The following is a 12,630-nucleotide window of genomic DNA, read 5'->3' on the forward strand; positions in this document are numbered from 1 at the left end:
TATTTTTCCAGATCTGTATATAGATTTAAATAACTTAGAACTATCAGCATAACAATACAAATATGTCCAATATCTGCCAAAAACGTTGATGTGTCCCTCTAGAAAGAGTATGTAAACTACTAGTTTGCATGCTAATTAGAGGCAAATTGTATCAAGATGGCCACTGTTAAAGAGGTGGAGCTGATTGTGTAACGTAGATCGCTGTGATTGGCTTCAAATTATTTTCTTGTTAAAACTAACCCTTTAAAAACACTCAACACCTGGGCTGTTCAGTACTCAGGTTTTAGTCTATATTTAATCCACAGGTTCTCGGTTGGAATCCCGCATCAAAGATCGCAACGTGGTTGAGCAGTTTGTTGGAACATGGAAGATAATTTCCAGTGAGAACTTTTATGAACTTCTGAAGGAATTTGGTAAGAGCATCATAATCTATTGGATGTTATTAATCTGTTGTGGAATTAGTTTACTAGTTTAATTAATGAAAAAAAAAGTAATGAAACTGCTTTCTTTATGCTCTGCAGGTCTGGGAGCAGCCAAACGGCATGAGGCAAACCAGATCAGACCAACCTTCACAATGAGCGTGGATGATCAGGGGGTGATTTCCGTGAAGTCTCTGAATATCTTCAAAACCCTGAACGCAAGTTTAAGCTGAATGAGCCATTCCTTAAGCAGGTTTTGAACAATAAGGACATTAGGGTTAGTGGCACTGCAGATTTACATATTTTGAGATCCATCCCAGTTTGTACCTTGTGTCTGCTGAAATATCATGTTGTCCTCGTTTCTGTTCTTCCCAGTCTGTGATAACTCTGGAAAATGGGAAGCTTTTTCAGAAACTCCTGGAGGGAGATTGTCAAGAAAATCCGAGCTCATCCCACTTCCCCATGCTGGAGATTTAAGTTTAACAGTAATAATAAATAAAGTTATCTTTAAAATGAATCACTCAAGTGATATCAAGGCCCAACAGTAGACTTAAGTGTCAATAAAATAAATCTAGTTGTGTGTGTTGTTTTTGTCTCATGCAAACTTTGCTTTAATTCTACTTTTTTCTATCTAATCATAAGAAATCATAGTCAGTCAGAGAGATTCATTAAACAGGAAAAGCAGGTTTCCTGGAAAAAGAGGAAGTAAGTTTCCAGCCTGCAGATTTATAAAAATAGCTGAGACTATTCCTTAGTTTAAAGCATGAAAGTTTTAAAGAATGAAATCTAAACATTATTAGTAATTGGATAAGATTCAAAGTAAAATACTTATATTAATATTGGTTTACTTGTAATAATACTTACAGTTACATTTGTGAGAACACTTACAAGAAAAACAAGTAACTGTAACTTTAGTAGTAAATAATTAGAATCATGTATTATTCTTGGTTTCTTTTCAGAAAAACATCTGTAATAACTCACATTAAGATCATAATAAGAGTAACTAATAAGTTATGGTTATAAAATCATAAATGAATGATAGATCAGAGAAGCTGAAGAAAATAAATGTGATATAAGTTATGGTTATAAAATTATAAATGAATGCTAAATCAGAGAAGCTAAAGAAAATAAATGTGATATAAATGTGATTTTGACATTAAACTTGAAATGGTGTAAAAAGGTGTAACTGCAATTAAACATCACTGATATGTTGGAGGTAGAGAGTAGGTGAAAGGTTGTGCAGGCAAGGGACATAGGAGGTTGAGCAACCCTGAGACATTAGCACAGACATCAGGACATAATGTCTGTAAGACAGTGATGGATATGAGATCATCTGTCTAAGCAGTCAGCCAATTAAACAAGCACAGCAACAGTGCTAGCCAATGAAAACGCACCAAAAGGTGGATAAACCCTATAAAAGGTGGGTGCAAAAGAGGAACCGTTCGTTGGATCCTCCGGGCAGCTTTGAGCCAAGATCGAGATGGACAAAGAACTCTGCAGCTGAAGAAGAGCCGGGGCCACAGAGCCGGAGACTGTCCTGTGCATGCATGGGGACCAACCCGTCAGGCCCACAATCTGTGGCTTCGAATCGCACTTCTCTCATCGGCTGGGTTCTGACCCCAAAGACAAAGATGAAGACAAAGACAAGGAAGAAGAACCGGTGCCTTTTTTCCTGCCAGCACCAAGTCCTGTGTGACCTCACCATCCATGCGGAGAAGAAGTTCATCGGACCTACAGAGATCCCTGCCTTCGTCGATCAACTTCCTCCTCCTGCTGCAGCACCTTCTTCGTCGTCGTGCCAGGTCTGGGGTTCGAGGCGCCAGGCTCCGTCCGTCTCTCTCAAAGGTTCCCTTTTTTAGTTCTCAGTGTCAGCAGTAGGGAAAGATAGACTAGATGATTGATTTTACTTATTTGATTATTTCTGCTACTGAATTAAGCTGTACTGACCCTTGCAAAAATGCCTTACTAATAAAATATTTAGCATAAAGAAAATCTAAAAGATGTTGTGGACATTCAGTTAATGAGTCACCTTAAAGTTCTTTGATGGTTGTAAAATAGCTGTGATGTTTGATTCTGGAGAGGAAGAGGTGGAAAATGTTTTTAGGTTGCTGGTAGCCCAAATGTAAAACATCATCCTTGGGACTCGCCCGAGTCACTAAAACCTACCTGGTTCAATAACAAATGCACGTTGTAAAATAGAGAACGAGCGACCGTTAACAGGTGTGCTCTGTGAAACTAGTTGGCTGTAGGCTGCTCAGTCTGGCTAATTCACAGGGGGAAGAAGGGTGGGACACCTGGATGTAGGCCGTCAGATAACCAGGCGAATCGTTTCTCGAAACCAGCTTAAACAGAGTTTACTTCAGTTCTGGACAGGGTAAATCCCAGCAGATTTAGGAAACTCAATTAACCCGTTAGAAGGAGAGCTGGTAGCACATCTCCCCTCTCAGAAGAGGAAGTACGAGAGTGAGAGAGTAGAGACAGAAAGGAGGGGGGGGGGGGGGCGGTGTTGCGCAACAACAAGATGGAAAGTTCACTGTGGAGAGGGAGATCTCAGAGGGAAAAATGATTGTGGTAAGACATTTGGGGTTTCTTCGAACACATTCAACCCAAGTCCAATCATAGATCTTGTCAGTGTTTCTAGTCTTTGTTTAAGGAATAATATTTGTGATTAGATTAAGTCATATTTCATTTCCAAATAAAGTATAGCAAGAATTTGTATTGTAATACCTTTGTATGGGACAACAGTGCTCAAAAATGACCTTTGCTAGAGTTTTTACAAACTTTGTATCATCTGACCTCTAAAGTCGCTCCATCTTTTTGCACACAGAGATCCAGAATGGGAAATGTGGTGGCAGTGAGGACCTTTGAAAAGGAGGAGTGAAAGTGCTCCAGGATGAGAAACCCAGCTGGATTCATCGGTCTATTCCTAGAATGACATGTTGTGCCCTTGAGCTTTATTTTCAGCCTTCTACCAACTTGAAACACTAATGTGTTTTGTTTGGAACCGCTGTGGCGCTGACTAAATAAAATAAATAAAATAAGTAAAAATAAATGACATACAAGGAATGTTTGAGTTTATTATTTTTGTGGAATGTGTCCTTTATTGATTTCAGAAAAAGGCAGATAAACTGAATGATTTGCCAACAGGTGTTGTAGTGGTGTGATGGCTTGTGCTATTGTCTGAAAGCAAAAAAATATTAGTTATTTTTAAATTATTTGCATGTTCTGTCTGTGTGCATTTGCGCTTTTTCATCAGTATGTGTAGAGAAATAATCCTTAGGTTCAGGTATTGACAAAATGCAATTAATTGCATACATTTATATCTTACACTTAAGCCACATCCTTATTCTTAACAGAATGCTTGGAAATTGTCTTTATTTGTTATAAAAGATTATATGTTGCCTGCAAAGTTTGCCATTTAGCAAAAATACAGCAGATATTTTGTATGATCTCCAGAAAGTGTTGCGGTCCTCAGGCTGCTGCAGCAACTCTGTGTTTAGGTTTAAAATGATAGTCTAACAAATGTTGTCATGGCAGTTGTCCAAAGAAGACACCACACAGAGTCAGCCTAAAATATAACATCCAAAGGATTCTGTGGAGCATATGAGGAAGAGCATTTATTTTGCTTTAGAGAGCACCACAAAGATTCGCTGTTTTTCCAGTCATCCCTGCAGGAGTTCCTGTCAAAGTTTGGTGTAGAATGAGGCCCCTGTATGTGATTGTAAAGCCTGCAGGAAGGAGGGTGGAAAATCTTTAAAGTGAGACCATGTGAGCAAGCTTCTACACAATAGTATTCCCCTGTGAGCAGAACAAATGAAACTCTGCATGTACAAACATGAGCACTTGATTGAACTTTTGTCTTTGGTAGATTTTGCCCAGAAATGGCTAAATAAATAAATAGGTATGATAAATGAGGTTAAAAAAATGCCATTAAGTGTCATAATATTTGATATATTCTCTCCCCTCTCCTCTCTATTAAAAGAGACCATGTGCAGCAGAAATAGAAATATTGTCCCACAGTGGGAAAATTTGGGTGTACCAGCAGCAATTTACAGGTAAATGGAGGCATGGATAGTCAAACTCAGGTAAAAAAAAAAGAGAGAAAAAAGAAAACAGAAATATAAGAATAAGAGAGACTAAGGTAAGGGCAAATTTATAACAAGAAATTTAATACTGTCGAGTTAAATGGCAAAAAGGTGCAATTATTGTGTTTGATGTGATCTTTAAAATGAAAGGACTGGTAATAAAAGAAGGAAAACAGAGAAAACAGATTTTTTTAAAGGTGTTTTTGTCGATGCCTGATGTCAAAACTGATTGGAGTTAACATTGTAAAAGGCGTCTGATTGTTGAAAGAAATCTGAAAAAACCCCCAAACAATAAAAAAAAACTCCTGCACAGCATGTTGAATGGTTTATTTTACAACCACAGGATGCTGAGTTTAAACGGAACTTGTTTCAGGAAAAAACTAACTTCAAACACAAATTACTACGCTCTCAAAACAAATGATGAGTGCAGTTCACTTGGCCAACAGCGTGTTTGCTTTAGTTCTAAAGCAAATATCTGCTTCTTTCAAACAGGTAGTTGCAAAAATAATAATTACAATGATAATAAAATAAATAAAAATACCATGCCTTAGCATCAAAATTTAGTTAATAGGAAAAATAATATTCTTCCTGAATTCTTGACTATGTTATATAACCCAAAGAAAAGCCACAACTGCTACATGCAAGTGTGACAGCAGACACCACAGCCGAGGTTTACCCTGTTTTACCACACAGTAAAGCAAACTGTCTGCGGCCCTATCTTGGTGGAAACAAACCCGTGAGATTTTTAAGAATTTCACAGGATGACGTAGTGCAGAACAAAGATGTTGTGGTGTCTGTGCCTTAAGTATGCAGTCACAGACAAACACAGACACGCTGACCTTCCACTGCAGGTGGTAAGGAGCTGAGAGGTTTTGATACTCAAAAGGTCAGACCATGATTTTTGTCTGCCAGGTTCTTATGGCTCACATATAAATGTATATTTTCTTAAAAACAAGTATTTTTGCTGCAGGAAATGTTGGGGGACTTTAGAAAATACTAAGTCTAAAACATTATTTCTGCACAAATAAACTATTCTTTTTCTCAAGAATAGTTTATTTGAATAGTATTCAAAAATGGTGGAAAAAATATGCAAATACAAGCAGATTACCTCATTTCAAAACAGGCAGGCAGACATATAGATGTTTTTTTCTTTCACACATTTCAGACCATCAATTAAATGTCAGTATCAGAAAAAGAAATGAGAATTCTTTAACATTACGTTTCTTCTGTTTTAATTCAGCCACATTGGAACATCTATAGGCTATTCATCATTATGAATAGCCTCAATCCAAAACTTTTTTTTTTTTTTTTTTTTACCCCAGAGGGTAGATTTTCCTGCTATGCTTTGGATCATTGTCCTGCTGAACTGCTGCTCTTAAGGTCACAAACTGATGGCCATGAAATTCCCGTCAGTATTTTCTGCTGAATTTGAAAGCAGATTTCATGGATCGAGTCTCTTCATTTCTGAAGCAGCAAAGCAGCCCAGATCATCCCACTACCACCACCATGTGGTAGTATGTAAGATGTTATCCTTTGCTTTGCCCCAAGCAAGAATCTCATTGAACCTAAAAGTTGTTTTTGCAAGGGAAAATGTGCAAAGCATCTGCAAATAACAACTCAACAAATTTAACTTCTACAGTGGTGTTTATAAGTTGTGATAGTTTCCTAATAGAGATATTATTACTGACTACATTTCAGTCAAGTTGTCTCTTTTAGTTTGCAAATTGAACATTTCAAGTTGTTTACACACACACACACACACACACACACACGCCCACCCCCCCACCCCCACACAAGCTCCCCCCCCCCACATATACAGTATATATACTGTATATATACAGTATATATACAGTATATATATATATATATATATATATATATATATATATATATATATATATATATATATATATATATATATTTCCACATGGACAAAGGACTCAGAGTTTGTACTTTTTAAGGAAACTTAAATTAAAAAATAAACAACAATGGGTCATCAGGAAAGTTGGCTTGATGGACGTTTTGCGACGTGCTGAAGGCAGCAGACACTTCCCGACAATGCACTGGAGAGATAACCTCAGCCTCTGATAGCAGGGAGGGAAACGGAAGCCATTAGTCACAGGCTGCCCTTTCTCCAAGCTGCTTGTAGACGGGACTCTGAACGGTGAAAACCCAAACAGCAAGATTTTCTTGAACCTTCTGGGAAGAGTTAATAAACGGCAAGAAGCTTGTTCAGAAAACATTAGACTTTTTTTCTCTTTTTACAGTTTATGTGGTTATATAAAATATCTTTACATAAAATAAAATGGCAAAATCCCCCTTCTATTAGATACTGTTTTCATTTATGCTTAGGGTCAAGTTGAATAGTTGAAATCAGTCAGTATTTTCAGGGTTGGCCAAAGACTATATGAGGCATCAAGTAAAGTTTAATTTTGGGCCCCTCCTTCTATTTAGAACACGATCACCACCAAACAACAGATTTTAACACAGATTTGTTGAAATCTGGGAGAGGGGGACTAAGTTTAATCTAAAACCTGTCATGGACTATTGGAAAGGAATTGTGGAGAATTTGTTTTTTTTTTAAGAAACTGAGCGCAAGCATAAAGAAAAGATTAAACTCGTAGCATCAGATTGTAACTAAGCTAAGACAAGAGTCAAATGACAAAGGCTGTTCTTTTCACTTTTACTTGAGTGAAGTTCCAAAGTGAAGATTTGGAGAACTGGTAGGTGAGGATTCCTAAAATATGCATGATTGAGTCAAAGCAACTCTCCTGGAATGTTTTTAATGAGGCAATTACATTATACTGTGATATAAAGCTCTAAAAGTAGAATTTACATAATACCCTCACACCCCTATTTAAAGAATTAAATCTTTTTTTAGTACAAAAAAAAAGAAGCTAAAAAATTGTTAAAGGACAAATACATTTTCACCGTACTGCGATACGTTTGCATTTACTACAGGAAGCGTTTTGAAATTTCAGTTGTTGTAACTGGTGAAATTTTGCTCTTTAATCTAACTTGTTCTAAGTTGTGTCAGGTGGACTCCCTGATGAGATGTTAGTTCTCAATTGTCCACGACTTGTCTGAGGACCTCCACTTAAAAGCACACAAAGAAACCAGAGCTTGTTTCTGATATCTGCGTTGCATCCAGAGGCCTTTGGGTTCACAGCTGTTTGAGATAACGTCAGTGTGAATCTCAGCAGGACAGAATCACGCTGCCTTCCTTCCAGTGCACAGCTGTGCACCAACAAAAACCAGCACCTTGTGCAGATCAGCTTTTATTCCGTCCCGCCAGTTGGACTTCACGATTTAATTGGAGCGAAATACAAAACAAAGGGTTAAAAAGAAAGATTTAAAATGCAGCCACAGAAAACTGTCATGTAAAGGGGATGATAGCTGAGGTGAAGGTAAGATTGTGAAGCTGCTTTTGAGCAACGACTGAGATGTGATGAAGCAAACAGGAAAAGGAGGGTTGGTTACTGTTACACCAGCAAACGTCCTTACCTAAGTGTGCTAACAGCAGGGAAAGGTGCAGTGTGTTTAAAGGGCAAGAAAATGCAGAGAATTAGGTAAGGATGGGGTTTAAAAAAAAAAAAAACTTTGCTTGGATCAAAAGCTGGCCAACAAGCAGCGGTGCTCTCATTGTCCCCTTCTTCTTCTTCTTCTTCTTGGTTTTTATTGGCGGTTGGCAACAAACTTACAGTAGCATTACCGCCACTTACCGGTATGGAGTGTGGTTCGAGATGGTCTATAAACTTTCACTTTCTACCTTTTCCCTCCATTAACTCCTGATTAAACATACCCCCACACATACACACCTGCTTATATTATCCAACTTGCTTATAGCTTTATATACCCCTCTTTGATATTCTTTACACATTCACACCCAACTTGCTCTACTCATATCCTATGAAATAGCTTTGTTTTTTTAAGATACCGAATAATTATTTGAATATGTCTACTCCCGAGATCTCTCCTCAAAAATTCTATTAATTAAACCTTTCTTTAATACCTACACACTCTCTCAGCATGCATCTTCTCTCTTCTTCATACTTACAACACTCTAAAATAACATGCTCTATTGTTTCAGACTTCTCACAATAATCACACTTTCCAGTTTCATGCTTTTGTATTTTAAAAAGTGAATAATTAAGCCCTGTATGACCGAACCTTAACCTTGTTATTATTCTTTCCTCCTTCCTATTCCTTCTTCCTATTCTTTCCTTTCCTACAGCTCATTGTCCCCTTGGGTGTTCCTGTCAAAGCTCAGGGAGGCAGAAATAATTCAGTTAATTGGCTCTCAGAGTTACATATATAACCAATCAGGGATACTTTATGGTAAGAGAAGCACAGACTTCCCTTTGCTGCCTCAGCAAGCAAAGAAGTTTCTTCCCTTTAGCACACAACTTTTATCTTTTAGTACAAAATCTTGCTTATATTAACACTGTTTTAACAATTCAGCTACACTTTAAGTGCAAACTATAGAAAAGGACAACTATGAGAGAATAAGAGGCTCTTTGATCTCTGCATGACATCAGTGAATTAGAAAGGTTAATCCCATTTCAAACTGCAAGAGCAGTCTCAAACTACGCAAAACACGAGATGCCTCATGGAGTGTGACCGGCTAGCCACACAAAGTCTGAATCATGTGACTTCTCCCCTCCTCCACCCACTCACACGACAGGATATGAGTTCTCCCAAGTTTTCTGGAAGTCCGATGGCTATTTTGTTCGTTTCTTTAACCTGCAACCCACTGCACACATTGTGAATAGGCTACGTCAGCATGCTTTAACCTTTGTATGGACTAACATTTCATACAAGTAGTGGACAGTTTACAAATTAGGCAGCCTGCCGGTTTGGAAACTCTGCAGGAACCGAAGGGCCTGTTCCTCTCTGAGGTTTGGCAGGCTTTTAATCTGTTTCTGACAAACTGTGATTCACTTGTAGAGCTTTGAGAGCAAATTGGTTTTGACAAAAAGGGATGTTCTGCTTTCTATTGAACTTTCATGTAGAATATTTGCTGCAACAAACAGAAACAGTGATTATTTTTATTCTCAGAGCTCTTATAGTAAAAAGTATACACATATTTTTGAATTATGATCTCCTTCTTAAAGAGGCCAACCCCACCCTATGTAAAAATATTATTATCCCTCTAATTGAAAAAATTAACTTTTCTGGAAGCTGAATTCAGTTACTTGATTTCTTGAATCAGAAATCAAGAAATCACATATATGGAACCAGTCAGGCCACATTAAGTGGGTCAAAAGATTTAAAAAAGCAGTACATCATTCCCCCCCACTTTAAAAAATCAACAGGTACGAAACAGACCCACCGACACATCAATGTGGACAGGGTTACAAAGCCATTTCTGAGGCTTTGGGATGCCGGTAAAGCCCAGTGAGATTCCTGATCCTCAAATGGAGAAAACATGGGCCAGTGAGAAACCTTCCCAGAAGAGGCCAGCCTATCACATATTCCAAGAATGTATCATCAACTCATCTAAGAACTCACAAAGGACCTTAGAACAACATTTAACACACTGCAGGCCCACTTGGCTCAGTTAAGGTCAGTGTTCAGGAGTCAACAGTTAGAAAGAAACTGGGAAGAGTCCAACGTGAAAACTACTGGCCAAAAAGACCACAAAAGACTATTTCATGTTTGCCCAAGTCTTTAGGGGAAATATGTGAACTAATCAGACAAAAGAAGATCTCTTTGGAAGATGTACGTCAGAAAGAACATTCACCAAGTGTGACAAACCCCCCCCCCAGAAATAATCTGTACAGAGGCAAATACATTCCTTCCTTATCTCTGAGTCTTCTTTAGATACACACACATATGGATATTATGCTGCATATGTCTTTGGAGTTTTTTAGTTGTATTGAGAGTATTATTGACTTGGATTTCTTCATGCCTAAAACCACTTTTTTCTTATTAAATGGCCTTGTTCCATCAGCAGAATACTTCCTGTTCAGACACAGCAACCTGTTTCACAGAAACCTTATCAGCAACGTGTCCTTTCTACATCAGTAAATGCATTCCTCACTTTTTAGCATTCATTAGACTCAACAGTGAGCACAAGCACACAAAAAGGGAGAGTTATATGATTAGAGAGAGAGAGTGAAAGAGAGACTAATATATTTTGTAATTTTCTGTTGTTTTGTAAATTTATTTCTAGAAAGAACAACATTTGTGTATTATTTGAAAAATGTATAAAATTTCAAGAGTTTATCTTTGACTTTTGCAAAAGATTTAAGGATTTTCTGTCTACTATTAAATTACTTTCCCTCAACAATGACTAATAAATCATTTAAGCAGAAAAGAAAACAAGAAATGTTGAGGCAGGTTATTATTAGCAGCTGGACTCAATCTATTGTTGTGTGTTTTTAAGTTAAATCAACAAAAGTCAAAAAGAAAAATAATATTATAACAGATATCGTTTCATACACACTAATCAGACGCACTCTGCAATTCCACTAGGTTTTTGGGTTTTCTATGCAGGTCAGCTTCTGCCAGACACAGCTTTTATTTGGACCCGATTAGTTTTGGGCATAGTCATCGCATGGCCTCTGTTGGCCGGGATAACGCTCATTGGTGTCCGCATCACTGGACCTATTCAGGCGGGCCGGCACAATCGCGTAGAACTGGCAGACATAACGCCTAAGCCAAAGTGTCAGGCCAGCCCAGTCAGCAAATGCAATGCCCCCTCAACACACCCCTGTCTCCTTTTTTAATTGCAGTTAGATGGAGGGACTGAGACACGAGAAGAGAAAAGAAAAGAATGGGATAAGTAAGAGACAGAGGGGACCAGTTCGAGAGAGAGAAAAAAGAAAAAAAGACACAGGGTGTCGGTGAGAAAAAGACATTGCCCTGCAAGTCAACTCTTACACAGTTCTGAAATTGACCCTAGTGACCTGTGTCCCAAATGACCGATTAGTCACTGCTTTTACATATTTGGGATTCCAGCATGCTTGTGAACATACAGTACAGACCAAAAGTTTGGACACACCTTCTAATTCAATGGGTTTTCTTTATTTTTATGACTATTTATAAGGCAAGAAATCCCACTTATTAACCTGACAGGGCACACCTATAAAGTGAAAACCATTTCAGGTGACTACCTCTTGAAGCTCATCAAGAAAATGCAGAGTGTGTGCAAAGCAGTAATCACAGCAAAAGGTTGCTACTTTGAAGAAACTAGAATATAAGGGGTATTTTCAGTTGTTTTACACTTTTTTGTTTAGTGCATATTTCCACATGTGTTATTCATAGTTTTGATGCCTTCAGTGTGAATCTACAATGTCAATAGTCTTGAAAATAAACGAAACTCATTGAATTAAAAGGTGTGTCCAAACTTTTGGTCTGTACTGTATACCCAACCAGTCTAAGTAAGTTTCTGCTAACTGTAAAAAAACTAGAATACAAATTTTTTTTATAAATACAGACAGACCAAAAGCAAACTTGGCTTAAGACAACGTAAAGTATGAACAATACCTGGTTGCAGATTGTAAATATGAGAAGACAGGAGACACATTTAGGCATGCATTTACAGTAGCTAAGAGTGCTATTTGGCCAAACAGTCCTCTGCTGCCCTCTTGTGGTGTAACCAGTTTAGCTCAGGGTATTTTCTTATCTTCCTGCAAATAGTTTATAAAAGATGAGTGACATGGAACTCCATAAAAATGATGGGACTTGCTGTTCTGCATTGTAAGACATGCAGCATGCAATCTTGAAACCTATTCAGTGTCAGAGAACTTTAGATAGATAGATAGATAGATAGATAGATAGATAGATAGATAGATAGATAGATAGATAGATAGATAGATAGATAGATAGATAGATAGATAGATAGATAGATAGATAAAGTGGCCTTTACAAAATAATATATATAAATTGTAGGTGGGTAAATTATTTATTTCTATTATTTTTTATATTAGTCTTTAAAATACCAGAATTTGCACATGACTTTATGTTTTTGTCTGTCTGGTTACGTCATTATAAATATTAAATCCGATGTTATGATCAGTTACTTAGTTTTTGAATAGTCTTTTTTATTTTGTTTACTCTAACTGAAAATCTGAAAATCGTTGATACGGTGGTGTAAAACTGCAGCGGTCTTCACGAACTCA

At 37.5% G+C, this 12,630-nt stretch overlaps 1 protein-coding gene across 1 annotated transcript; it reads left to right on the forward strand.

Moving 5' to 3' along the window:
* The first annotated feature begins 88 nt into the window (after positions 1–88).
* Positions 89–3,462, forward strand: LOC114156199 (fatty acid-binding protein 9-like). Its single transcript, XM_028036484.1, is given in 7 exon segments — positions 89–107; positions 306–413; positions 522–629; positions 632–696; positions 795–832; positions 2,930–2,990; positions 3,247–3,462. Coding segments are annotated over 7 exon segments (453 nt in total). The 3' UTR covers positions 3,301–3,462.
* Positions 3,463–12,630: the final 9,168 nt, after the last annotated feature.

The sequence above is a fragment of the Xiphophorus couchianus genome, chromosome 13 (genome assembly GCF_001444195.1).
Source record: "Xiphophorus couchianus chromosome 13, X_couchianus-1.0, whole genome shotgun sequence".
NCBI lineage: Eukaryota > Metazoa > Chordata > Actinopteri > Cyprinodontiformes > Poeciliidae > Xiphophorus > Xiphophorus couchianus.